Source organism: Opisthocomus hoazin, chromosome 9, assembly GCF_030867145.1.
Source record: "Opisthocomus hoazin isolate bOpiHoa1 chromosome 9, bOpiHoa1.hap1, whole genome shotgun sequence".
NCBI classification, from domain to species: Eukaryota; Metazoa; Chordata; class Aves; order Opisthocomiformes; family Opisthocomidae; genus Opisthocomus; species Opisthocomus hoazin.
Window position 1 is genome coordinate 25,674,749 of NC_134422.1, and position 26,508 is coordinate 25,701,256.

At 38.5% G+C, this 26,508-nt stretch overlaps 1 protein-coding gene across 6 annotated transcripts in view; it reads right to left on the bottom strand.

Moving 5' to 3' along the window:
• Window positions 1-622: 622 nt before the first annotated feature.
• LNPK (lunapark, ER junction formation factor) overlaps window positions 623-26,508 on the bottom strand; it is a 57,319-nt gene continuing 31,433 nt past the window's right edge. For 4 of the 6 annotated variants that reach the window (XM_075429870.1, XM_075429868.1, XM_075429869.1 and 1 more), the window contains 4 exons: window positions 23,550-23,655; window positions 22,798-22,868; window positions 21,333-21,503; window positions 12,319-13,300 (listed from right to left, as the gene is read on the bottom strand). In XM_075429870.1, the coding sequence (XP_075285985.1) occupies window positions 13,104-13,300; window positions 21,333-21,503; window positions 22,798-22,868; window positions 23,550-23,655 (545 nt within the window). In that variant the 3' untranslated portion in view covers window positions 12,319-13,103. Of the gene's footprint in view, window positions 6,480-12,317; window positions 13,301-21,332; window positions 21,504-22,797; window positions 22,869-23,549; window positions 23,656-26,508 lie in introns of those variants that run through there. The other 2 variants (XR_012764989.1, XM_075429867.1) reach the window with 2 other exon arrangements.

Sequence of the window (26,508 nt, forward strand, 5' to 3'; positions counted from 1 at the left end):
CTCCTACCTTACATGGAAAATGACACCCATTGCCCATGATCAAGCAACTTTCAACCAAGCATTACAGAAACCATTAACTGTTTTATCAAAAAATGCTAAACCAGTAATTCAATTTATAATTACGTGGACAAATACCACACTAGACGAAGATTTCTGAGGAAATAACGATGCAACAAAGTCAGGTTCATTAAAATCATGGTGATATCCTTTCATGGCTATATATAACATCCTTGTCATTAAGAAATAAAAAATTACTGGTAGGCAAACCATGCTGTATTGAAGCACTTAAGCCTTTTGCCAAAGAGAAACCTGAAATGAATCTTGGGTGGATTAATAATGCTTGATTTTTTTTTAAGACTTAATATTACCGTGTTCATTCCTTCCTATACTTGCTGTACAGAAGTACCCATTCAGATTCAGTGTGTCATGTTCTCCGTTAATCACCACTATCACTATATATGACAGTGAACACACATAACCATAACAGAAAAATTAACTGTTCTAGAATTCTATCCCTAACCCTGACAAAAATAAATGCTATTAGCCTAGTAAACCCCATTTTTTCTTCAGGTAGTAAAATAAGATACCAGGTAATATTCCAGTGTTGTATAAGCTCAGAGGGAAGAGTTTATTAAATCATTATTTTTGTAAAACTGAAAAATAAAAACAAAAACTTTTTTTTGTCACTGTTAAACGCATACATATTTACAAAATACCTTCATCTTGTACTCTGTAGATGTATAACAGAATTTAGCCAGAGATGGAGTACAGTGACTGAGAATCTTTACAAAAATATCATTAAAGTTAATTTTAACCAGCTCTGCAGAGAACAGAAGTCCAAAGCATAACACAAGAGCCTTGAAGACATACATTCCTCAAACTCAGCCAAAAGCCCACTCCCTCAACAAGCAATGTTTTGGAGATGCACAGGCACACGCTTCCTTGGCCAGTCTTGAGCAATGGGGTATTTGTAGCGCCGTGACACCAGATTTCTCAACCCTGTTGCCCAGGGAACTTTCTTCCATCTCAGCTTTTACATCAGTGAAGGAAATCAGTGTGGTGTCAGCATCCTTACATCAAAGAGAGCGCTTCTGGAAGCCACAAGACTTGGAGGAACTTCCCCCCACCCTCAGTGTGCCAGCCTTTGGCAGAACCTGCCGAAAGCAACTGCCAGGCAACGCACTTCTGTGTCCTTTATACCCCCAAACATAGGTGTGTCACCGGTGGAAGGCTCTTAAAACCCTTCAGCTTAGTTTTCAGTGGGGCACTAATGGCTCAGGGGAAATCTCAAGGCTTTAACCAGGATATACTATTCCAAAAGGGCAGCTGGATGCCCCACTATCAACGTGACTGTTCAGCTATTTAACGCCTTATAAACACATCTGTGTTTAGCAATCGAGTTTTTGGATATTTGGTCATTTTATCAAGCTATCTTCTGCGTCCAGAAGCAAACACAATGGAGAATCAGCATTAGTTTCTTTGAGGGAAGGCAAAAGAAGAGGAAGATACGTTCTTAGACATTTGTTATGCATTTTTTGGGGAGTTATACAACTCTAGTTTTGCAAAGCAATTTTCTGACTTTCACTGACAAACAAATCTGGTCTGAAAAATCTTACATCAGCAGGGTTGGTTTGCAGATCTTATTTGCACCATTTATTTATCAAAAATAACTAGAAAATGTTTTTAAAACATCATTCCAGACTGTACAAATAGGAATGTGACATGGGCTGTCTGTTTTACTTATACTGTTTTACTACTTCATATTCTGAGCAAACAGAGAGGCTATTTTCCCCAGGGGTTCAGGAGGGCATACTATTTCATTTCTTCAGAAAATTGTTTCTCTGGATTTCAATCTTTTTAGCTAGATATGACAAAATATAATATCAAGAACACTTATGCTTTTTATCAGCTCTATTTTCAAAGCATAAATAATAGATCAGTATATATTTAAGTCAGGTGACCAAGTCTTATTTCAGAAATCAAATAAGCATTTTACAATTTTTAAGTGATGCTGTACATTTTCACTACAGTATCATTATGCCTTTAAAACACTTCCAACAGACCAATTTATAAGCATGGAGCAATTTTGAAGATGTTTCACTAGTGTTAATAATACCTCACTCAAGTGGCATTCAATTTTCTGAATCCTTGGGTTAATGAGGCAACTAAATCAAAACTAAATTGGCCTTGGAAAAAAAAATTCAAACAAAATTGCATCTATCACATTATACATCCTGAGACTCCTCCAGTACTGTTCACAATGGCTAACAATATTCCAGCTCTCAGAATCATTACACTTACTTATAACACAATCTGAAATTTTAAAATCAAATAGATCAGACTTCACGACCAGATGAACATAACGCCTTATTGTAATCTATCAGGAGTATTCACAATCAGTTGCACACAGTCTTAGTCCAGTACTTTCTGTTAAGTGTCCCTAAATTTCAGCTGCCCACCATTTGTTCAATGATCCAACAAACTCCTTCCAGGAGGATTTCACCATCACAAACCGGTAAGTTTTAAGATAAGTCATAAAAGAAAATACATTCTACAACCAGGCTGCCATTCCCCATCTCTTTAAAAAAGCCCCAGCAACACACAGATGTCACCAAATAGCTGAAACAAACAAAAATCCTAACATTTTTGAAAAATACTTATAGTCCTACTGCTGTAGTAGGAATGGTGGAAAAAAAATATCACCTTCACTCCTTTCTCTAAAATATGAGAGAAAGAAAATATTTTCCAGATATTATAAAAGGGATTCTACTGTTGGGGAATACCAGTGTTGTCAGTTCTTTAAAAAAATTGTTAATAATATACAATACAGAGAACTAAAGATGCCCGAGTTGTCACCAGAAGTAATAAATTCAGCATGAGCAAACAACAGTCAACAAATACTGACACACAATGGCACCGCAGTTGCCATTGTTTTGCTGTTGTGACTTGCAGCCAAGTTAACATATGTCCTTCTCCACCCACGGAGTCATCTGCCTGCACAAGGGCATCCTTTCACTGTGCGGAACTTCCTACAAACACACAGCCCCCGTTGAAAAACAAACTTCCACACCGAGCTGTTGTAACCACCTTCATCTGCCAAGTCAGCAGCATGGACTCAAGATTTCCATATACACACTATTTATATTTTTCAATGGAAAACACTGCAAAAAATAAGGTTGGGGGTTTTTTCCAACCTAAATTAGTACTGCTAATTTAACATTTAATGAAAGTATGCAAAAAAGCTTGAGGGGTTTTTTTATTTTGAAGTAGTTAAGGGCCCAAGCGCCCGTACATGGCACAGGTTGAAAGCAACAAGAAACCGCACAGAACACATTTGCGCAATTTCCCCAGACAGTGCCTTCCTTGTAGCTTTGCAAAATAGTTTCTGTGGCCAAGACCTTGATCAGGAGTAATTTATGTGATGATCTAATGTATTTGTTTTGCTTTTCCTCCCAGAGAAAAAATGACATCCCAGATCGTCAAGAATTTTCTAACTGTTGCTAGAAAAGTAGTGAGAACACACATTAGAGAGACCCCTCCATTGCGATGAAACTTTCATTACAAAAGTTTTTTGGTTATTACCAGTCTACAACTAGTGTGTATGTACAGCAAACAAGCCACCTCCCCAGCCAGGAGTTCAAAAGAGAAAGCTACTGGAGAGAAGGCACACAGCCTTCTGCTCACGGCAGATCTGGGAGAGACGGGCACCGTTCAGCCCCCACCCCACATCAGCCACTGGGGTCTGCTGCCTCCTGGGCTAGGGTTCCAAGGCAGCCAAATGTTACTGGGGACCAGAAGTTTAGATTTTCGGCAGCTTAAAGAAAGCCATTCCAAAAGGTGTTGATTTCACCCCAATATAGAACAAAATAAGCATTTTTCCCCAGCTCCTTAACTAAAGTTCAGTGCCTAACTCCAGCACACTGACACTGCTCAGTGCCCAGCTGCTGAGGAAGCAGATATTTCAACAAGAAGTTGTACCTGAAGTTGTTCCTTTGAGTTTTGGTCGTGACAGACAGCATTGATAAAAAGCCACCATTCAGTGGTTACTCAACTGCTAGCTCGGAATGACACAGTAATTTTATTCTGATTTTTAGTCCACAGAACAGAAGCCACAACTGGTACCAGTCCTCTTGAGGCTTTATGCTCTTTGGCAAGGAGTACCGATTTGTGGTTTTATAGCACCTACCAGGTAGCGGCTGTGAACTATCATTATCCAAATAATTTATAACAACAGGTAAGGAAGACGACTTGGAAACTAAACCAAATGTATCTTGATCTACCTAGGAAAAGCATGAAACATTGCTGGAGCAGCTAAAACAGCCTTTTAAATCGATACACAGTGCAGGTCTGAGATACCCTCATATGTTCTGAAAGGCATTTAAAAACATGTGAACTTGCGTTATCATCATGCACAGAACCAACTCCTACGAGTATCATCATGGGAGCAGCACAAACACAGTGACATGTCAACTGCTTGCAGTATCGGGCTTTAGCCACAAATCAGAATATGAAACTTAGATTACATTTGAACACAACAAAAAGGGTTAAAGAAACTCTCCCAGAAAAAAGTATTGTAAAAGAAGCCAATGGCACAAGACTCCTTTCTACTACGAAATCAATGCTAATTTAAAAGCCAAGATTCATTTGAAAACATTCACCTGTAAATCAAAAAGTCCCCAAAGATTAATTTCTGCATGTACACTATTTGCAAAATATATTTAACTTAGAGGTATCCTTTTTATCCTGAAATAATTGCTTACAAGATGAGAACTAAAACTCAATCTCAAGTGTAGTAAAGGTAATTGCTGCACTTACTGCTCGTGTCATGTTGATGTATTACTACGTATCAAAGGTCACAGTTCTGTACTCATACATTATCAAATTTGAAAGAGCAATATTTGATTCAGACCAACCTTTAAACTGCCCAGAACGTGTGTGAAAATGGATGTCAGGCTAACTTGGGTTTTAAAAAAATTGAACCCATGTTTCGGAAGCTGAGGGGTCAATCAAGCCAGACTGACAGGGTTAGGTGCCACTTCTGTGCATCTAATACTCTCTTAGATTATCAATGAGGTGCAGTACACTGATCACAAGCTAAAGCAGCTGTACTAATGAAAACGAAACAGTCTGAAAAAATTAGGTAATACAAGCCCATGACACAGGGCAGTACCTTGTGGACAATAATGCAGGAATAAGGACATAAATCACCATTTAGATACAATAAAACCTGTAACACCCACCCTGAAATGCATGTGTCTACGGAATCAGAGGCCTAAATCAGCATCTTCACAACTCCACAGTCCCCTCTGAAGTTCTTTATACTGAGTCAAGGCAAGTTTTCCACGCCTCTACTTCACTGCGCACACACAATTTTGCAGTCATACACCAGCCTGACCTTTGAGGGTGGGTAGCTGGCTGTTCGTGCCACAAGCCAGGAGTTCTCACAATTGGTTGTAGCACAGATAAACGGGTCTTATCAGAACCTACTCAACCTTGAACAACTTTTTTTTCTACATATGCCAGTTCAACCGGGGGGAGGGGGCTGCACTGAAGCAGCTGGGGCTCATCCTTGTTTTGGTAACATATGAGCTCCTTTAAAAAAAAAAAAAAAAAACACCCTATGAAATCCAAGTTGATTGAGTACAGCCAGCACAGAATGAACTACTGAACAGAATTACCACCTTAAAACCATAAATCACTACTATGCAAAGAGCAACCTGACTCTTATTCCAGCCATCATTATAATCCAGATCAGATGAACATTCAATAGCTTTTTCAGAATCAGGTTTTTCCTGAAGAAGCCACGTACACAGCAAAGGCAACATATATTCAAACAACAAGCTATATAATTTAATTTCATGCTCTTTAATATTTGCTTCATTCCGTAAAATGCTAAATTTCAAAAGGCAAGCACAAGTTTAAGTATTTTACCAATTACAAGCAGAAAAGCTAAGACAGACATTTCATAAAGTCTATTAGACCCTAAGAATTCACATTAATTAATGTCTTTGCCATTGATTTTTATGGAGTTTCAGCTGTAGCTGATGTAACTAATAGTCAAGGCCACGGCTAGGATTAACATTATACTTCTGATTAAAGAGACTGTTCATAGTACATAAACACACATATCCTTTACTAATACAATAACAAGGCTATTACAACAATAAGAACTTAAACTATAAATATACAGGATCTCCTGCTTAAATAAAAGCTCAATACACAAAAAATACAAGCTCAAACATTCTTTAAGAAATATCAACTTTCACATTTCTTCTAAAACATCATTTTAAATAGTTTTCTTAAAATTAATTTTCTCGGTGTTTTTGGTAAAATCTTTTTCTTTGTGTGCTGACCAAGTCAGAATTAAGTTTCACCAACTGAGCAGAACTCCTTGAAGCGATGCAAGGAATTAGAGGGCAAACCATGTCAGGAGAGCTAGAAGATCTCTGTTGCTCGAGTTTTCTACAAATCCAGCATCTCTATTTTCATTTAGGCAGCAAAATAGAGAGAGAAAGAGAGAAAGAATTATCATTTCAATGTAAGTTACAAATTTAGAGATGAATTTGAATTTACAAATTGAACACCCAAAATTACCAGATCTCCAGAATCTGCACCCCTTGTTTTCTCCTACATCTCATTATTTCAGGATTTTGCTGCATGTATTTCTCTCTGGCAGTTGCAATCTCCCTTTTGCAAATTATTTTTGTCACAAAATAAAAGGAGAATACATGATTTCACAGTGGCAAAGGCTTACGAAGCCCTCCTGAAAAATATTAGTAATTGTTTATTGAGAGTTCTAGCACTGCAATGCTGGCTACATACAGAAACAGTCCCCAAGTAGGCTTGTTCCCACAGCAACTACAGTGAGAAATAACTAGTATTACAAGAATCGGCCAGGACCCTCCCTTCTACGCAAAAATTGTCATGATCAAATTGATTTTATGCAACCTTGAAAGTGTTATATTACGATTCAGTGCTTTAGATTTTGCACTGCTGCCAAGTTAGATAATCTATCAAGAATCTTAGAAGTGTTTGCTTTAATCTCAAAACCCCATGGTTTGGGAGCAAATTATTGTATAATCAATACATTTCATTTTAAAACCCTTCTCTCTATCCTGCCCATCATACACCTCTCTAGGTCTTATTCTTGCAGAGAAAAGATTGAATGTGACCTGACAGGACCCCAGAGAGGTCCACAAATCAAAAGCAATGGTAAAGAGAAGTCAAGCTCCTTGAGACTCACAATCTTAAAGGACAACTTTTTTTTTTTAAAAAAAAACAAAAAAAACAAAACACTGGAGGGTAGCAGTTCCTATTGTTAAATGCTATTATAACTCACTCTATTTGTTGTGTAAACAAACCCCTAGTAAAGACCAAGTGCTAAGAGATTCCCATCTACTTAGGATGTCATCCTTTTCCTCCAAAGAGCCAGAATCCAGACCATGAAGTGCACTTAATTTCAGACTACCAGCTACTATCCCGAGTATGACACACTTCTGATGGAAGTTACAGCATTTGTCCTCTGACAGAAGCATAGTAACACGCCAAAACTTGGCAGCCAGAAGCCGTATGCCAATCAGCCCCCTAGGAATATTTGCACAAGAAGAGTTGGTTGTAATTCATCACCTTCATCACCCTCCACAAACTGGAGACCTGTGAACTCCACCTAAAGACCACACGCTGGAAGAGCAGAGCACAGCCACAGATCAGCAACTAACAGTTTCACAAACACTTTTCCTTCCAGCGACTCAAAACCTTCTGACAACAGCCAGAAATCTCTTCCATGAACTATCCCACAGATCCTGCCATTTAACACATTCTGAAGCAAAACCCAGAAAGACGCACCCCAGTAGAAAGAACCCATTGGTCGCAGAGCAACCTCCTGTTGCCCCCTCGTTCTCCATTTTAAACCTAGTGTCTCCTGCAAAGCTATTTGTCCAAATCATTATCAACTTTCAAACTTTCAATCTGAGTTTATTCATAGAAAACTTACTTTCCTCTTAGGGTTTATGCACTTGATGTACTTGTAGCCTTTTTTTTAAACTAGTTTGTGTTAGGGATGTGTCTTCTATACAGTCTCCTATACACTACAAGCATAATACATGAAACTACTACAGCAGAAACCTGGACAGGTTTGCATTTATCAATTTGAGAAAGTAATTGAAACACAAGATGCTGAGATCCGAGGCATTAACTTTTAATCACGTGACTGGACAGGCAAGAACATCTTGGAGATACTAGGCAAAAAACAATCTGCAAAAGATGGAAGGAAATGAAGGCCTAAAGATTTTGTTTGAGAACACTCAGTGAACTAGTGAAATGATTTTTTGCCAACAAAGATTCAAAATTAATCTTGAAGGTTGTTGTTCTAGTGAAACATTCACAGAGAGGCCATTCCTTACCTCATGGACAGTCTTCCTCATTGAGGAAGACTTAACAAAACCTCACTCCAGATGCAGCTTATTTGGAACTTTCTTTACACCCAGTACTCTTCTACTGAATACGTTCAGACTTTATGAAGAGTAAGATTTTTCAAGTGTTTAATAGCAGACTTAACTACTGAATAATGAACAGTTTCCTCTAGCCTACTCACTTGCCCATCACCACAGATCCACAAGCACACAAATATTGCTAAGTTCAAAACCACGTATCAGAGGAGCAGTTTCTCCTAGCCTTTGAAGGTTAATGAGGTTATAAAAATTAATCACTGCCAGAGTTTCCCTAATCCCAGAAGTAGAAAAGAATTTCTAAGTTTTTATGTTTAATAAGAGCAACTTTGCTACCATCATCTCTAGTAATAGCTAGACAGTCTTGTTCTACCAAGTTATTGTCATCCACTTATTTTGGAATTAATTCTAAAAAGCAAACAAGATTCTCTGATATGATTCATTGTTAATTGCATCCTTATTATTTCTGACATAAGCACATGACATTAACCTGGGGTATGTACTGCCGTGTAGTAATAGCTAAACCCCACTAGACTTTCTGAAAAATGTTTTTAAGCTCTTATCTTATTTATCTCTTGGTCAAACCTTGTTCTGACAGACAAAACCACTCTCGCTTCCCTGCCCCCCATCTCTTTCACTCTGTCACTCTTTTTTTTTTAAGTCCTTCCTTCTACTCATGCACCAGATAGGGTTCAACCTTCTTGTTGACTTCAAGGCAACCTTACGCACCCCTAGTTACAGGCTTTTGATAACCTCTAGACCAGCCCATAAATTGTCAGCTTCTGCATCATTGTCATTTGCATTTCCTCATGAGCTCCTGCTTTTCCCACGTGTAGGCTGAACAGCTTGAGACAAACCATCTCCATACCAAGATTCCACTAAATGATCTATTTCTGTCAAAATGTCCAAGGGTTATCAATTATCTTCTCCTTTAGAATAAGTACTAGAATTTGAAGTAACATTCCCTCATTTCTCTGTTATGCAAGCTCTTAGTAAAACTTAAATTCGACCAACTGACTCATTTCAATTTATTTTGAACTAGAACACTCATTTGTCTTTTGTGGCAGATTTTACATAGCCCACATAATTCCTTCCTAATATATCAACTATGTGTGAATAAAAGGAGATCTCTGCAATTACTCACAATATTTCAAAAGCAATAAAAGCATGGCACCAACAAGCTTGCCAAGTACTACTTCACCACATCACTCAATTTTGCTTTTCACCCAGTCCACAGGAAGAAAGGGGACTTTGTACAACACCTCTCAGAAGCAGGATTTTCACAGGACCCGGTTCTTACATACTTTTGAAAAAAATTCAGATTCAGGTGCATACTAGGAAGTCAGAAGACAACAAAATATGGAACAACCACATTTGGTGTATTTTTCCCCCTACTTCCGTCTCCTCATCTTTTGAGAGTCAGTGTGCAACTGGACTAAGTATCACTGACAACTGCTGTACTTGTTGCTCTACATACTCCTACTTCCAAGTTTTTTGGTGTTACAAAGACATGACTAAGCGTGGCTACTGCTGTTCACTGACTGGTATGTTTGGATTTCAATCCCATTCCTGTTGGACAGGCATCTTTTACTATCACCACACTTGCAATAGCCAGAAGCCGAGAAGCAACTGCTGCAGAAATAGAATCCTCTTCTCACATTCGTATCAGGACTGGGGCACACATACTTGGCAGGAGCAACACGTGAACGCTGTAAATTTTAGAAAGCCCAGAGTCTATTACTATCATATGTATCTCCCTAAACCTGAATTCACTTACAGATTAATTAACCCTCTACCCTTCATTTACTATAGCTGCTTTAAAACCCTGAAAAATTAGAAAGTTAAAAATAGATCTTTCTCTACCAAAGTACCAGGACATCCTTAACATCTTTTTCAAGCCTTCTGAAGCAATTAATGGGAATGACTGCTTGGACACTTTTTTTTAGTATGAGTCTTCCAGGAAAACTCTTATCATGCTTAAAACTCATCTATTCTTCCCCTACTCAAAAATTCTAAGTAGTCTTAGGTCTCAAAAAGCTAGGTTTTCACATGTTAACAAGTATTCGTTTTCACATCCGGTTGACTCTCTCTACTTGGTCCTTCAGTGACATATTAAACAGAAAGTATCAATCATTCCTGTGGCAAGTTGCTAATGTCACATTTAAGAGCACAGGGAGAAACCATGCTTTCCCACCCTCCCAGCCCATAGCAGATACTGAGTTTCCTTTTTTTGAAAAGGGGGAGAAAAAAAAAAAAAAAAAAAAAAAATCAGATTCCCAACAATCTAAGAAGCCTCAGTTGACAAAAGCAGGACATCTGAAAAGACACATCTTCTAGGCTAATGAAAAAATTTAATAACTAGTATCAACAGATTATTTTCCTCAGTTAATTCAATAGATATTATATGCATTACAGCTCAGTGGCTGCTTGTCATAGGAAGGACCTAAAATTACTCTACAAAAAGCCTGACACAAGATACAAAATTATAATAGGAAATAATACGTGGACCTAGAGTAATCTTAAATTCTGAAGTGCCAGTAATCCATGCATTCATATCCCATACAAGGGATCGTAACATCAAATTTTACTTGGGTTTAGTGCTTATAATGAAAGCACATCCAACAACTCACTGTGCTAAATTACTGAAGTATTCTGTGATTTTTTTTCTCCTCCAAAGCAACCAGCCTTTAAACAAATTAGTGAGGTACACAATGCAATGTAGAGATTAACAACTGAAAGTTGTACAAAATAATGAGCAAGCTTTGTCACCTTTCAGACAAAATTATTTGTTTGAAAGAAGTTCCGGAATGTAAAATACATTCTCTTACAATATTACAGAGCGCATTCCCCTATAACTTTGTACCCTGTACTTTTCTCAGACCGTACAACATGTTTGGAAAAGGGACTGTTTTCTTTGTATTCCCAACTAAGATAGTCACGCACAAGATGGTTACCTGGTTTTACTAATTGTTTATACAAATATAGCCAAATACCTACAAGTACTCCTTTAATCACATGTCTACATTCTTTTAAAACTAATTAAAATACGAGTTGCAACTTAGTGAATCAGAAAAAAAATTCCTCATTTATCTAAATACAGACCAAACTTGATTCTGACTGATGAAGGCGTTGAGCTTCTAAACTGACCCCACAGAATCAGAAAATAAAGCATATATTTGGAAAATAAAATTAATCATTGCTGCTCATGTAATAATTATGTCTCATATGAAGACATGGATACTAAGGTCACATTTAGAAACACGTTTTTCTTCTAGAGGGCTTTTGACCTATTAAGATTTAGCTTTTTTACTGCCTTCACACTGTAAAACCAGTTCACTTTGGGACCAAGATGATGGATAGAAAAATGTCTGAAGTACTTCCTTCCCTCCATACAGTGAGGCACACAGAACATCACAGACCACAGAACTTTTATCAGAACTACTACTAAATCAACCAAGGTACACGTGGTCTGCATTTATTTCTAAAAAAATCTGATTGATTCAGGTACCTCACTTCCAGCCACCAGAAAAGTTCTAGTCTAGGTTCCAAACTTCTAAATTTAACAGGAAACATAACAAACATTCTTAGCTTGAAAAGCTATTCAATAAAATAAGTACAGTTTCAGTAATCCAGCAGCAACTATTCATTGTAATTTTAACAATACATAGTATCAATAGACTTTAGCCACAGTTAGGAAAGTCTTTCAGCAAATGCACATGCGCTTCCCCTATTGATCAGGGATCTATTTCTACACTATCAAAGCCACCTTAGCTACAAAGAGACACGCTCCTTTTACGGTGTCATATTCCTTCTGAACTTCCACAAAGTAATTGTTGAACAGCTGCATACAGCAGGACAAATTCTCTTCGGTTTTAGGAATCACAAAGCAAGTATTGCTGCTAGATGTCTTTATTTTCCTTTAACAAAATACACAAAGGCACAAAATTCACTTATATCTTGTAATTATTGTACAGGTATAAATAGTGCTTTATATTCAAGTACAATCAAGTGCAGAAACTTTCTATATTTTATGTAAACACAAAACAGTTTTGTATATATGTGCCTCTGGTTCATCTGCAATGCAAATACCAAAGGAGATGCCATTTATCTGAGTGCCATTTAACTGAATTCTGTCAAAAAGTTAGACAATGAATAACATTAACAACACTGTAATGACACTTCCATACGCTTAAGTCAAATGTCAGATAACACTTCAGCTTGTAAACATCTGTGTATTTAAAATGTACTCAATTCATTTTAAACAGGGAAGCATTAAAAAGTATCTTAAGTTCACTAGGCCAAGCTTACTAGGTCAGTTGCTGCCAGTAATTGCTCTTTAGGTGTGACAGCTAGAGATGTCAAATTATAGGTCACCCTTAGCAAAGCTTATACTTCTAAGTTTTTTTAAATATGCAAACTGAACTATGGCTACAACTGTTAGACTTCAACCAACTGTACATGTGTGTTAACTTCTTTAAAGACACATGCTTAATTTACAACACCCACTTTTACACATAGCTTCGACATACTGTGGCAGTTGAGGCAGTTTAAGCTCAAGCGAGATTTTTAAGTGGTACCATTTAAAAAGCTCACCTGAATAGTAATAACAGCCATGAACAAAGCTAAAAACTAGCTACAGAAGGCACTTGAAGTACTTTATTCTGCTTTCGTTAAAGATTCTTCATTTTGTTCAGCTGAAAGAGACTCTGAAATAGAGTCTTCAGTTGTTGAAACGTTTTCTGTTTCTTCTTTTTCGACTTCTTCGACTAGCTTATCATTTAGCTGCTCATGACTTGGTGTTTTATCACCTGTCTCATTTGTCTCAACGATCTGGGCCATGTCTTCTTCAGATTCTAGGAAAAGAAAAATGATGAAATAAGCATTTCCAGAAATTAAGAGCTAGGCAATATTCTCAAAAAACAAACGAAACATTTTCGCAATCACACACACAGGTTTTGACTAGCCACTGCACAAAGTTCTCAGCTGCTAAAAACTATTGTATTTTTCTAACAAGAGAGTCATAAGTAAAATCTGTAAAATTAAACAAAAATGAAAATACTAAGGAAAATAGTTCAGATCCCACTATGAGACTATTACGTATTATTTGTATATGTTCACCCTCAACAGCATCTTTCTAAGCTTGTTCATTAATGTGAGACAGTGTCAGAAATAAGACATGATGATAATTCAGCTTCATTGTGCTTGGTAATGGAAGTTTTACCAACTGTATAGCTTTTTCTAGAAGAGTTCCATCTGTACACAGAACATAACCGTTCTATTTGGTGAAAACTAAACACAAGGAGCCAGATAACCAGGAAAAAAAAAAAAGATCACTAGTCAGTTCTCAACATTTCATAACAGCTAATGAAAACCACTGCATATTCTCCATCTTCCCACAGAAAGGGTAGGAAGGATACACAGGATTATCTTTACTCTCAATCTGGGATGGAAGTTTCTTGGATAACAGGCACATTTTGAAGTTCAGTCAAAAAATTTTATCATAAACACTACCTGTAAAGAAGTAAATTCTAGCTTCACAACATGATTTCAGTAGTGTATGAGAAATAAGAGACAGTCACATTTTGAAGTAAGCATAAGCACTGAAAAACTGAACACTACGCATTGCACTAAATGACACAAAGGTACTGTCGAATAATGCTATTGACAGTGGTTTATTTATCGACTACTATTAGTCAATACTATACAGCATTAATGCACACTGAAGGCAAACAGTTTGCAAAGCTGATGTCAAGTTACAGCTCAAAAATTTTAACCTTATGAAATGCTTGTAATTTCCTATTTATCAAAACATGTTGGGTGTCTGAAAGTAATTGGACCGCTTCAGGCTGATATGCACAGACTTCAAGCAGGGCTGGAAGTTTTAGAACTGTTGCTCTGGCTTCTTGAGTGATGCCTGAAGAGAGTAGCTGCTGCACACCCTGGTCCAGCAGACCTGGTACAAGTACTATCCATCACCAAGAACTCGAGACTCCTCTTCCAACACACAGGTCCACCCAGCTAGTTCCAGGCTTCACTTCCAACGGCTCAGTGCAGCTCAGACTTCTGCATTTCTTCCCCCGACTTGATCTTCCATCTTAGCAAGTTTGCAGCCGACCTACCTCCTGATTCAGCTTCCTTCCCTGCTTTCTCAATCACAGGCTGCTCAACACCTGTCCTGGCTTCTTGTTCCAAAATTTCTCTGGAGCCATCTGTCAGATGGTCAATTCTCCTTTTTCTGCCCAAGCACATTAATGTTCCCAGTTTTTCTCCAGACTATCCCATTCTCCCTTCCTGCTCTTCAACTTCCATCTTGACCCATCCCAGTCTGTGCTCAATCTTTATCTCTCAACTGTCAGTTTTCTTTCTGCCTCATCTCTGCATTTTTTCTTCAGCCCCAAATTCTATGAATAAATTTGTGCCTTTTCCTGCTACAAAGCCTCCATACTTGAGTTACATTCCTTCTTTATTGCTGCTGTTCAGGCTCAAGTCAAAGAAAGTAGAGGATGTGAGGAAGAGACAACTCCATGCCCTCTCATAGCCCATTACTTACTTACCACGTTTCAGACCTGCAGACCTCACCTGAATGATACCTAGCACTCTGTAGAAGTGACTCAGTCTTAGTCTGGTCAAGGTAAAGAGACTATTCACCTGATCAGAAGGATGCCAAGCATCTACAACATGTTTGAGGACAGCCCCAGGGACAATCAGTCACTAGTACAAGCAAGCAGAAGCTTCTAATGAAAAGGAGAAAACCTGATGAAGTGCATGTTCTAACTATCTATATTCAAAAGAACAGGAGAAGGATGCTGCTTTCATTTTTATGTTCTACTAAAAGGTATGGAGACACTGCTTCTCCAAGAAAAATTTATCAGATATTATGTGACTTTTCCCTTCACCTTGTTCTTGATTAAACTTTGTGAAACTCTTGAAACTCTCCAGAATATACACTTAAAACCAACTTACATGGAAAGTTTTGGTTTAATAACTAAGTCTGACAAAATTTTAAGAAACTAAAGAATAGGTCCTTCAAATGAGCAGTCAGGGCAATTACAGTAAGTGGTGCTAGTAACTCCAACTATAAACATGAACAACCTTCATTAAACATATACAGTGATTCCATTTTAAAAATAATAATTAATGAAAAGCTTGCCTAAGTCAACTTGATCTCAATATTGCAGAAAGGATGACCTTCCCTTGGTCGAGCAGGATTGTGAGAGAGATCATTTAAACAATTTGGACACCCACAAATCCATGGGCCCTGATGGAATGCATCCATGAGTGCTGAGGGAGCTGTCGGATGTCATTGCTGAGCCACTCTCCATCATCTTTCAGAGGTCCTGGAGGACAGGAGAGGTGCCCGAGGACTGGTGAAAAGCCAATGTCGCTCCAGTCTTCAAAAAGGGCAAGGAGGACCCAGTGAACTACAGGCCGGTCAGCCTCACCTCCATCCCAGGAAAGATGACGGAGCAGCTCATTCTAGAGGTCATCATCAAGCAAGTGGAGGAAAAGAAGGTTATCAGGAGTAGTTAACAGGGATTCACCAAGGGGAAATCATGCTTGACCAATCCGGGTTTTCTACGATGGCATGACTGGCTGGGTAGATGAGGGGAGAGCAGTGGGTGTAGTCTACCTCGACTTCAGCAAGGCTTTCAACACTGTCTCCCATAACATCCTCCTAGCGAAGCTCAGGAAGTGTGGGCTGGATGAGTGGTCAGTGAAGTGGATTGAGAACTGGCTGAATGACAGAGCTCAGAGGGTTGTCGTCAGTGGCGTTGAGTCTAGTTGGAGGCCAGTAACTAGTGCTGTTCCCCAGGGGTCAGTACTCAGCCCAGTCTTATTCAACTTCTTCATCAATGACCTGGATGAAGAGTTAGAATGTACCCTCAGCAAGTTTGCTGACGACACAAAACTGGGAGGAGTGGTGGATACACCAGCAGGCTGTGCTGCCATTCAGCGTGACCTGGATAGGCTGGAAAGTTGGGCAGAGAGGAACCTGATGAGGTTCAACAAGGGCAAGTGCAGGGTTCTGCACCTGGGCAGGAACAACCCCATGCATCAGTACAGGCTTGGGGTGGACCTGTTGGAGAGCAGCTCTGCGGAGAGGGACCTCGAAGTGCTGGTGGGCAACAAGTTGACCATGAGCCAGCAGTGTGCCCTGGTTGCCAAGAAGGCCAGTGGTCCCCTGGGGTGCATTAAAATGAGTGTGGCTAGCAGGTCGAGGGAGATTCGCCTTCCCCTCTACTCTGCCCTAGTAAGACCCCATCTGGAGTACTGCATCCAGTTCCGGGCTCCCCAGTTCAAGAACTGGAGAGAGTCCAACAGAGGGCTACAAGGATTAGGGGACCGGAGCATCTCTCCTATGAGGAAAGGCTGAGGGAGCTGGGCTTGTTCAGCCTGAAGAAGAGAAGGCTGAGAGGGGACTTTCTAAATGCCTACAAATATCTCAAGGGTGGGTGTCAGGACGATGCGGCCAGACTCTTTTCAGTGGCGCCCAGCAACAGAACAAGGGGCAACACGTACAAACTGAAGCATAGGAAGTTCCACCTGAACATGAGGAAGAACTTCTTTACTCTCAGGGTGACGGAGCACTGAAACAGGCTGCCCAGGGAGGTTGTGGAGTCTCCTTCTCTGGAGATATTCAAGACCCGCCTGGACAAGGTCCTGTGCAACCTACTCTAGGTGATCCTGCTTTGGCAGGGGGGTTGGACTAGATGATCCCCAGAGGTCCCTTCCAACCCCTACAATTCTGTGATTAAATGGAGTAGAAGACGTTATGTCTGTTATGCAGGAATTCACAAAAAATAGTATAAAATAATTGCACTAAAATATAGCTACTCTACTTGTACTTTCAAGATCTTTGGGACAAGTTTTCTTCACTACTGCAGCTCCCCATTAGACTTTCACAGTGCCATGTGTCTGAAATATCTTTACAGATGTGCTTCACAGTAGTCTGTGTTCACAGCTTTGATATCACAGAAAGCTATTGTGAGGTCTTTGAAAAAGAAGCCTGGTGACAGCACAGCATTTGATTCTCTTGTACCCTTTACGTCCTACCAAAAAGACAAGCTATGTTGTTCAGCAAAACTGAACTGTGGTAGACCTGAAACATAACACATTTTCAAACCAAAAAGAACTTGTAAACAAGTCATTAAATTCAAGATGAGTTCACCCATGTCTGCTTGAGAAATCACTGAATTCTAGCCATATTAGCTGAACTAAGGGAAGAGCACTGCAGGCAGAAATTCACATCTTTGAAAAGAAACAATGGCTTACAAAAAATACAGTGGGCTTCTGCTGTCCTGTGGAACAGGAGCATACGTGGTAAAAAGTCAAGCCAAATCTCTGAAACAGAAGATGCCTCCAGCCCTTTTTTTTTTAAAAAAAAAAAAAAAAAAAACACCACCACTGAACTCTGACTATTCTGACCAGAACAAATACTCAAGCTTATTCCTTAGTCCTTTGTCCTCAACCAGTTCCGCTCCATCTATAACACTTGCCCAAAACCAAGCTCTACTTTTAGTAGAACTCAAATAAGCACGCACTTCAAGCAGCATTATTTCTGGAGGACAGCTTTACTGTGAATCTTTCTGTGAAACAAACCAAGTTTCTGTATCTGCCTCTTAAATGGAAATCCTTTCAAACATACTAGCAGTTACTGCATTCCAAGAATCCTTAAAAGTGACAGAGCATTAAATCATCATAGAATATTTCATCAAGATGGTCAAGGATTTCCATAAAAATCCGGACACAACACAGGAAGCTGTCTCCATGAAGTGCTGACTGCTGTGGTGAAATCTGAAGTTCAAAAGCATCTAATGAAGACCTCTGAACACCAGCACCAGATGTTCACCACAAAACACTGAAGCAGTCAAATTTTGTTTCAACCTTCAACACATTGCTAAACACTAAACCTGAATCAAGAATGCAGCGTAACAGTACCAAATATAGGCAAAGCAAAATTAATCAAGAGGATAAACGTGGTTCCTGTTGGCTTTTTCAATGGTCCAAACTTTCATACTTTTAAGAGAAGTATGTAAGATAATCGACTAGCCTTTGATGAAAAAAAATTCAAGATTGAGCCATTTAAGAAAAAGGTAAGAAAACAACTGACATATACTGCTTCATTCTGATACTACAATGTCCCAAGTTACTCTGCCAAACAGGGAAGCATGATGTTTGTGCCAGTAATCTGCATCAGATCGACAGCTGACAACTCCATATTTCCACAGGATTAAGAAATCCAAGGTTCCATGCCACCAGCACTCCCCATAACCATTCTTCAGATCTCTTATCCACAGGACTTGCACATAACATGCTTGTCACTGCATGAGCACACAACTGAAAAGATTCAGCTTCATGCTCTACTCATTAGTAAAAGCAGTGACTGGTTAAAAATATTTATTAGCACTTCTGTATCATATTAGCTTGCAGTTTCTTCAAGCTATGCAGCTATGGTTTAAATGAGGTACAGATAAGAGTTGGATCTCCCTGCACTGTCAACATTGTGGTGAAGTTGAGTTTCCTGGTGTTAATGTTTGCCTACATCCACAACTAAAGATCTACTCTACCCTTGCTACGACAGCAGCTCTATTACTGTAGTGAGCAAAAGCCTTGTCCAGAGTTTCTCAATGATAGCTTCTTGCCTTGAACTTACAATCAAGGAATATGTTCATTTATTAATAAAGCCCAACTGCCTATAAGTAGTTATGTTCCAAATTAGGGTTCTGATGGAAAAAGTGTTTTACTGAAAACTATATTTTCTCCTTCGTAAGAGATCATTTTGTGGCAAGCCGCACGCAGTTAATGCAGTGACAAACCAAAAGGGTAGCACTGGCCTCTTCTACGTCAACAAGTCATTTCTCAGATATTAGTTACGTAAAATATTAACACATACTGTATTTATGGCTGCTTACTAATTATCAAAACAGCATAGTCTGTATCATCGTGGAGATTAAATATTCAGAAAAGAGCAAATATTTAAGCTAGATAAAACCAAAAGTCAGTATTACCAGTTACTTATCTCTTAAGCCTCTTCTGAAAAAATTCACCATACACTTCCTATCAGGAAAAAGAATGGGGGAACGAACCCCACAGTGGTTTTTGTCATTGTTTTTAAATAAAGCAGCACATTAATACAAGACCATACCAACAAAAAACAAGTTTCTATCACATTTACTGCAGTAAAACTATCCTGTTTTTATCCTGAAATACTTGATAAAATTCTGCTTTCAAAAAATGAAAAGTTATTTTGCAGAATTTTCACTTCTACATCTCAAGTCCCTAACAAAAACTTCATGCTAATTCTTAAGGTTTTACTTTTTTTTCTTTTTAACAACATCTATAAACTGACTCAGGAGCTTAGACCCATTAAAGGCATAGTTTGACAAACATTTCCTTCAATGATAATACCAGCTTAATTAGCGTCCCCCTTTCCTCAAACCTCCAAGAACCTGCAGTTATGGATAATACTGAGAAGCACACACCTTCAAAATCTGAATATCCATCTTTAAGGGCTTCCCCATTTGATTCACACAGAGGAAAATAAGCAGAGTTTTGAGGACCCCAGTAACAAATTATGTCTTTTCTGTAGGAACCTTCCAACTTTAAAAGCAGCTGAGAAGCTACTAACCTACCGTTCCTTCACCAAAAAGATGATTAGATCCTTTGAGGGCAAAGACAACATTTGCATCATCTTAGCTTCACATATTTGATTGCAGTCTTATTTTCACGCTAGTAACAGTACTTTTAATGAAGTAAGAGCACACTATGGCACACGAAAAGAAACCAAGCTTTCCCTATAATGCACCCGCATCAGACCACACCCAGAGACGGCTACATTGAGATATGACTTCCCTACCAGTCTCACGCAGCCTTCTCAGGCCAGAAAGCAAAATCCAGTGCTGTTTTGTACTCCCTCTTAAAGATAATCAAACAGAAACATTCTTTGCCACACTCTGACAGTTCCCACAGTTAGTGTGTTTCTAGCCTGAATCTCGGGGCTGTACACTGCTCGATAGCTTTCCATCATCATCCCTGTTTAAACTAATGTAAAATCCCACAAGCACTCAATGGCACAACTAACTGAAGATTCTCTGGTTTGAAATTATAATTTCTGGAGTCTTTTAAAACACTGCATCTTCCTGTTGGCTGTACACCAGATGCCTACTGTATCTGCAGACTATAAAATGTCTCAAAAGGAACTACGTTAAATTAAAATTGACAATTTGTCTTTGAACTCCCTGAAATTAAACAAGGCAGTTTTACTAGACTTTCCTGCCCTGAGGAAAACAGCAAAAGGAACAAAGGCAGAAATTCCAACACACCTCAATCAAATGACCTGCTGAACACAGTGAAAGTTAACCACTTCAGGACATACTGCCTTCTTAATTATTTCTGTAATTTACAGTGCTATTTTCAATCTGTTTATCAATAACATTAGAGTCAAAAATTTTGTTATGCTATCATTTGCATGAGACATATTGCCAAATATGAAGATATTTTAGGGTCCAGGACAGAAGACAATAGCATGAACAAGCTAAGCTCGAAGCAGTGACAAGAAAAGTTGAAAATATGCAAACTGTACCCACTACGAATCTAGAATAGAATAGACTATTTCAGTTGGAAGGGACCTACAACAATCATCTAGTCCAACTGCCTGACCAACTCAGGGCTGACCAAAAGTTAAAGCACATGATCAAGGGCATTGTCCAAATGCCTCTAACCCTGACAGGTTTGGGGCATCAACCACCCCTCCAGGAAGCCTGTTCCAGTGTTTGAGTTCTTCAGTTGTTCTTATTTTTACAAAAAACTAATCTAGACGATGGGGGGAGGGAGGGTCATCAGACATTAAAAAAAAAGAGCAGACTTCATGAGATTAGCACATACCTTCTCTCTGTTGAGTCTCCTGGGGCTTTCTCCCTCTAGGTTCTAGAGGCTCAGCTTCAGATTGCAGTTCTGTAGATTGCTTTTTTTCAAAACTGAATTCTGGAAGTCGTGGAGCCTGAGGTCTAGTTTTTCTTGCAGGATTCAGGAAAAAGCAATAGGCACACCTAAATGCTACACAAAAGCACACCAAATAAGTAGCCTCACTCAATTTCACATTTCGCCTTTTTTCCTACACTATATTCCGACTGCCCTAAATACTAAAAACAGAGAATTACATAAATGACTATCAGTACCTGAGAGCACCTCCTTCAAATTTACACAAGCTGCTCCATATAGCTCCATTTTTAACTTCAGCATATGTTTGCTTCTTAAAAGCCCATTTGCTTTCAGCTTTTTGCTGCACTTACGAGTACTGCCCACCACCCTGAAAGATTTGACCACAATGAACAAAACAATGCAATCCAGTACTACAAGATGTTGCCACATGGTGTTCTTCTATTCTTTCCTATGAAAGAATTCAGTTGGCCAATGATTCCACCCTCCCCCCCTTAAGATGCCACTTTCCTCACCCTTTGAGCAAGGAGATGCTATGGATTCTGCAAGGTATGTCTCACTCTGCTTTCCGAGGAGTATTCTGCTCCAGTGGTGCTTAATTAAGCAAAGGCAATTCTGTTCTGTAGAATTACTGGATACCACTTAATACTTGACTGTATAGTCCCCACACACTTGTCTTAGGGCAGGGGAAGAAGTGGCAATTCCTTGCACAGTTAAATTGTGAACTCACTTGATCTAAGATGACATATAGACTACATACCTTTGGTTCCATAGGAAACATTCAGCTTATTCTTGCAATGCAGTATATTTACTCATAAAATTAAGCAAAACAAAATGAAACAGAAGATTTATCTAAGATTCTCTCATTTCTTAAGCATCAGGCTTACGCTTGTGGTAGAAAGGAGGCAAAATAAAACATCTGTGCTCAATAAAGAGCTGTGTCTGTCTTAAGTTATTGTCAGCCATAAATTCACATATAGCCCCCTAGGGCTTGTTCCCACTCCTTTTCCGATACCTCCCCAAGATCTTCTTGCCAAAGTAAAAAATTTTTTAAGGTCTGGTAAAGAGAGGCACACTTTAATGTCAGATAGTTTCTCAATATAAAAACCTTCTGAGAATCATTCATAGCCAGTAGCAATTCTCATGGATGTACTGGAGGAGACTTATTTCTACTGAATAGTTTTCTCCACATAAAATCATTGGCCTGAAGGTTGCAATAAAGTACTTCTCTAAGTCTTGGAAGTGAATCTTAAGGTACAGAGTAATAAGTTACCACAAAACCGTTCCCCGTATGAAGTGGCATTCCACAGTGTCAGTTAAGTATGTAACTGCAACCAAAATGAAGTATGATGCATGTCAGTTATGAAACATAAGCCAACTACTAGAGAGCCTAACACAGATTAACTCTTACCTATGTATTCAAATTCCTCCTTCAAAGCCATACCATTGTGAGAAAAACATTGCTGACATATAAGGGCGTACCTAGAAAACATGAATAATATATAATTATGTACCTTTAATTAATAACACACTGAAATGAGATGCATTTTACCTTAGATATCCACTAATAGCTTAGATATTTACTCTTCAAAGCTAATTTCCACAGTGAAATTACACAGATTTAGTTTGCTTTAAAGGATAATATCAAATAACAGTTTTTAAAGTTGGTTTAAAAACAGTGAAATATTCTTAGATACAATTGAAACCTCATGGTTCAGCATATTGTTAATATCATCGCCGCCAGAAAATAACATCCAAATTAAGTTTATATTTAATTAAAATACAGTCAATATGAAAAGTGACCAAGGTTAACATGGATGTTCTGATATGCCTGGACAGTTCTGAAGGCAAGCTGAAAGCACTTATAATGATAATAAAGCTGAAGTGCTAAGATAATAAAACTTTTTTTTCTTTTAGTTCAAAATATAATTCATTCACGCACTTGAGCACAGATTTTTCTCTTTGTATCCCATGGTTAATACCACCCAAAGTGGAGGTTAATTCTGCAAAATGTTACCATTCTTCCTACATAGAGATCTCTGGTGAAGCCACTTCATTATGAAAATTTCAGACAAATTAATTTGCAATTCTTTTAGCCTTCACACATCTGAAGAAGCTTCCTCTCTCTTAAATGCTTAGGTATTTTCTTCAGCAACGTTTTACCTGTTCTGAGGACCATCGCCTACCAAATATTCAATAACTCTATCCACAACTCCTCTTTCTCGAGGAAGAACAGGTCTTGCTAAAGGAGGACCTGGAGGATGAAGACCTAGGAAGACACAAACTATGTCAAAATTATTTTCAACTACATTATATATAATCTGATATGTCACTGTGCATGCTAGTGTAATAAAATAATCGCACCTACTTAACATAAATGGTCATTATTTCTTGGTCCACTAAGAAAGCTAGAAGATTTTTAAACCCACAATAGCTGAAAGTTCCTCTTCTGCTTCTTTAGCTTATAAACTTATTAAATCACTCTACTTTCACACCTTGGATATGCAATTAGATTTATAATTTCTAAAGAACTTAAACCATCAACAGTATTTAATGATTACTCATGAACAGAGGCTTTAATCAAAGAAAAACTCCTTATCTGCGTTTTCTTCATATAGTCTCAACCATGCACATTCAACACTTCAAGCGTTACCAATAAATCTGGTAAAATCAATTACAACCATAGACGAACTAAACATGTTACCAAAGCAGTACCCACTGTTTTCTGTGTAATTACGGTACCACAGTACCCTCAGTGTGCATTCAGCCTACACATGCAATTTGACATTTTGGTAATCCCATGTTTAATGCAAAGTTGGATACTTTCAGATTTATGCTTCAGCAAAGAAGCCAGAAGGCCACTATCAAGATACCATTTCTCATATCCCACGTGTTTAACAAAACTACTATCAACATAAAACTCCTCTAACAACAGCTAACAGCAACAGTTGGCATCACCTTTTCACCTCTGCTTACTTATGGCAGTTAAAGTAGTCCAGTGGCACAAACCTGTCTTTTCACAAAGTTGTTTTAAAACATCTGGTCTATTGTACAAGACCACTGCGAGCTGCCAATTTCCATTTATGTAGTTTTGGGTTCTTATTTCTACCTTCCTCTCCAGCCTTAAAACAGAAGATGCTAGGCATAATAAGCAAAACATGATTTGGTAAGAAATGAAGTCTGAATCCTTCAGATGTGACCACTCAAGTAACAAAATATCCGAAACTTCTTCCCAATGCCATGCACCTGGCCAAGAGACATTTTAGACAAGCACAAGAGGTATTACGTTACAGTACTTTCAACCGATATCAGACAGTCAGTCTTGAATGCAAGATAATTAAGTGAGCACTTGGGGAGGGGGAAGGGAACTTAAAATATATTTCCATAAGACATTTATGAATTACATTCAAAGGCCACAAGAAATTATGTTTGAGTAGAACAACAAACCAGTCCTTTCAGAGCTGAAACTGGGACAAAATGGTCATCTCCAAGCCAACTATAGACAAAATTATGAAACATGACAGATAAGTCTCAGTTTAATCCAATGACAAAATTACTTGTAATAATACAAAAGTCCTATTCAAGCTCAAGATAGTTAAGAAGGTTAGACAGAAAAATTCCACCAATACTAGCATGTTTCGTACTGAGATGAGCATATGATAATCTGAAGCCATGCAAGAACTAAGTATATTTAATTCTTAGAAGTAAAATTCTCAAGGCACAAAAAACAACCATTGGTTTTCTCAGGGAGAAGTTCTGGCTTGTATCTATTCTTGCTCCACCCAGTAAAAACAGATATACAAAAGGCATAACTTAAAAGAAAGGCTTTTAGTGACCACTGATTCAGCCTTCAATTGTCTTCTCAATTTGCCGTATGCTTCCAGTATTTTTCTTGGGAAGATGTGTTTCACAGAATCCCCCATAATGCCCAATAAACAAAGAGGAATCTAAAGGGTAGAACAAACTAAATCCACTGTCTGAAGATGCAAAAAGGATTTTTAAAAAACACAAATAAAGGACTACCAAGAGAGCAGAGTTTGTTCACAAGTTGAACTAATTCAGAAGGACATTTAATTGAATGGTATCATGATAAAAAAAAACAGTGGACTTGGAGTTTCTCAGCAGACAGCTTTAGCTTTCTTGTAGCACCTTGCCTGGGGACAGCACCAGGCCATGCACAGCCACTGCTGCCGACACAACTGAGACTCACTCACAAGTCACACGGAGCTCTTAAGAAGAGCGTATGCAGGCAAATCCAACACAGCAAGTCTTACTCCTTGATAAGGTGATCCAAGACGTGCTTTAAGTTTAAATACAGCATTAAATGTAACTGCCAGCAACTACCATCTCAAGCCTTTCACCTTTTAACCTTCAGAGATCAGAGCAACAAAGGAAAGAGTAACTTATGTCAGAGTGCACTGCAACGCGGTAAACCTCACGCTGAATGCCACGCACAGCTAACCTCCACCCTCTACGGCAAATGTCAGAAACATTGCAGGAATCAAACATTACAGCAGTGCTCTCTTAAAGTGCTACAAGTAGAATGAGACTAATCTCACCATTAAGGCTGCAATATTTCTAACAGCACAGCCTTTCCAAACACCTCTCACCAATACTGGATGATTGACCTAAATGGACTGTCCTAATCTCTACAAGCACAATGAAATTCAATTAGAAAATACTGCAATTTACAACCCTTCAATAAGCACAAAAAAGTTTCAAGCTCAACGGAAATGGTTTTAAAGTAACACTCATTTTCACAAAGAGAACTGCATTCACGACATATCAACCAGTGAATGCATTCCTAAGTTATTACTGTATTCTGTCAGCAACCCAGACTACGAAAACCCTCACAGCAGCAAGGGAGAACAAATTTAATGCAAGGCAAACTGGACCTAATGCTTCATTTTACAGATTCTGAAAAAGTTGCCCAGAGAAGAGTTCATGCAAAATGCATTTCCTAAAGCTTCACAAAAATCTGAAAGACCCAACACTTCCATTAAAAAAAAGTGATGGGACAACGTCCGACATAGGTGTGAAATAAAGATCTACAGCACTGATATAATTTGCAATAAAACTAAAACTCTAGAATAATTTTATGAATACCTGGCTAACATTCCAA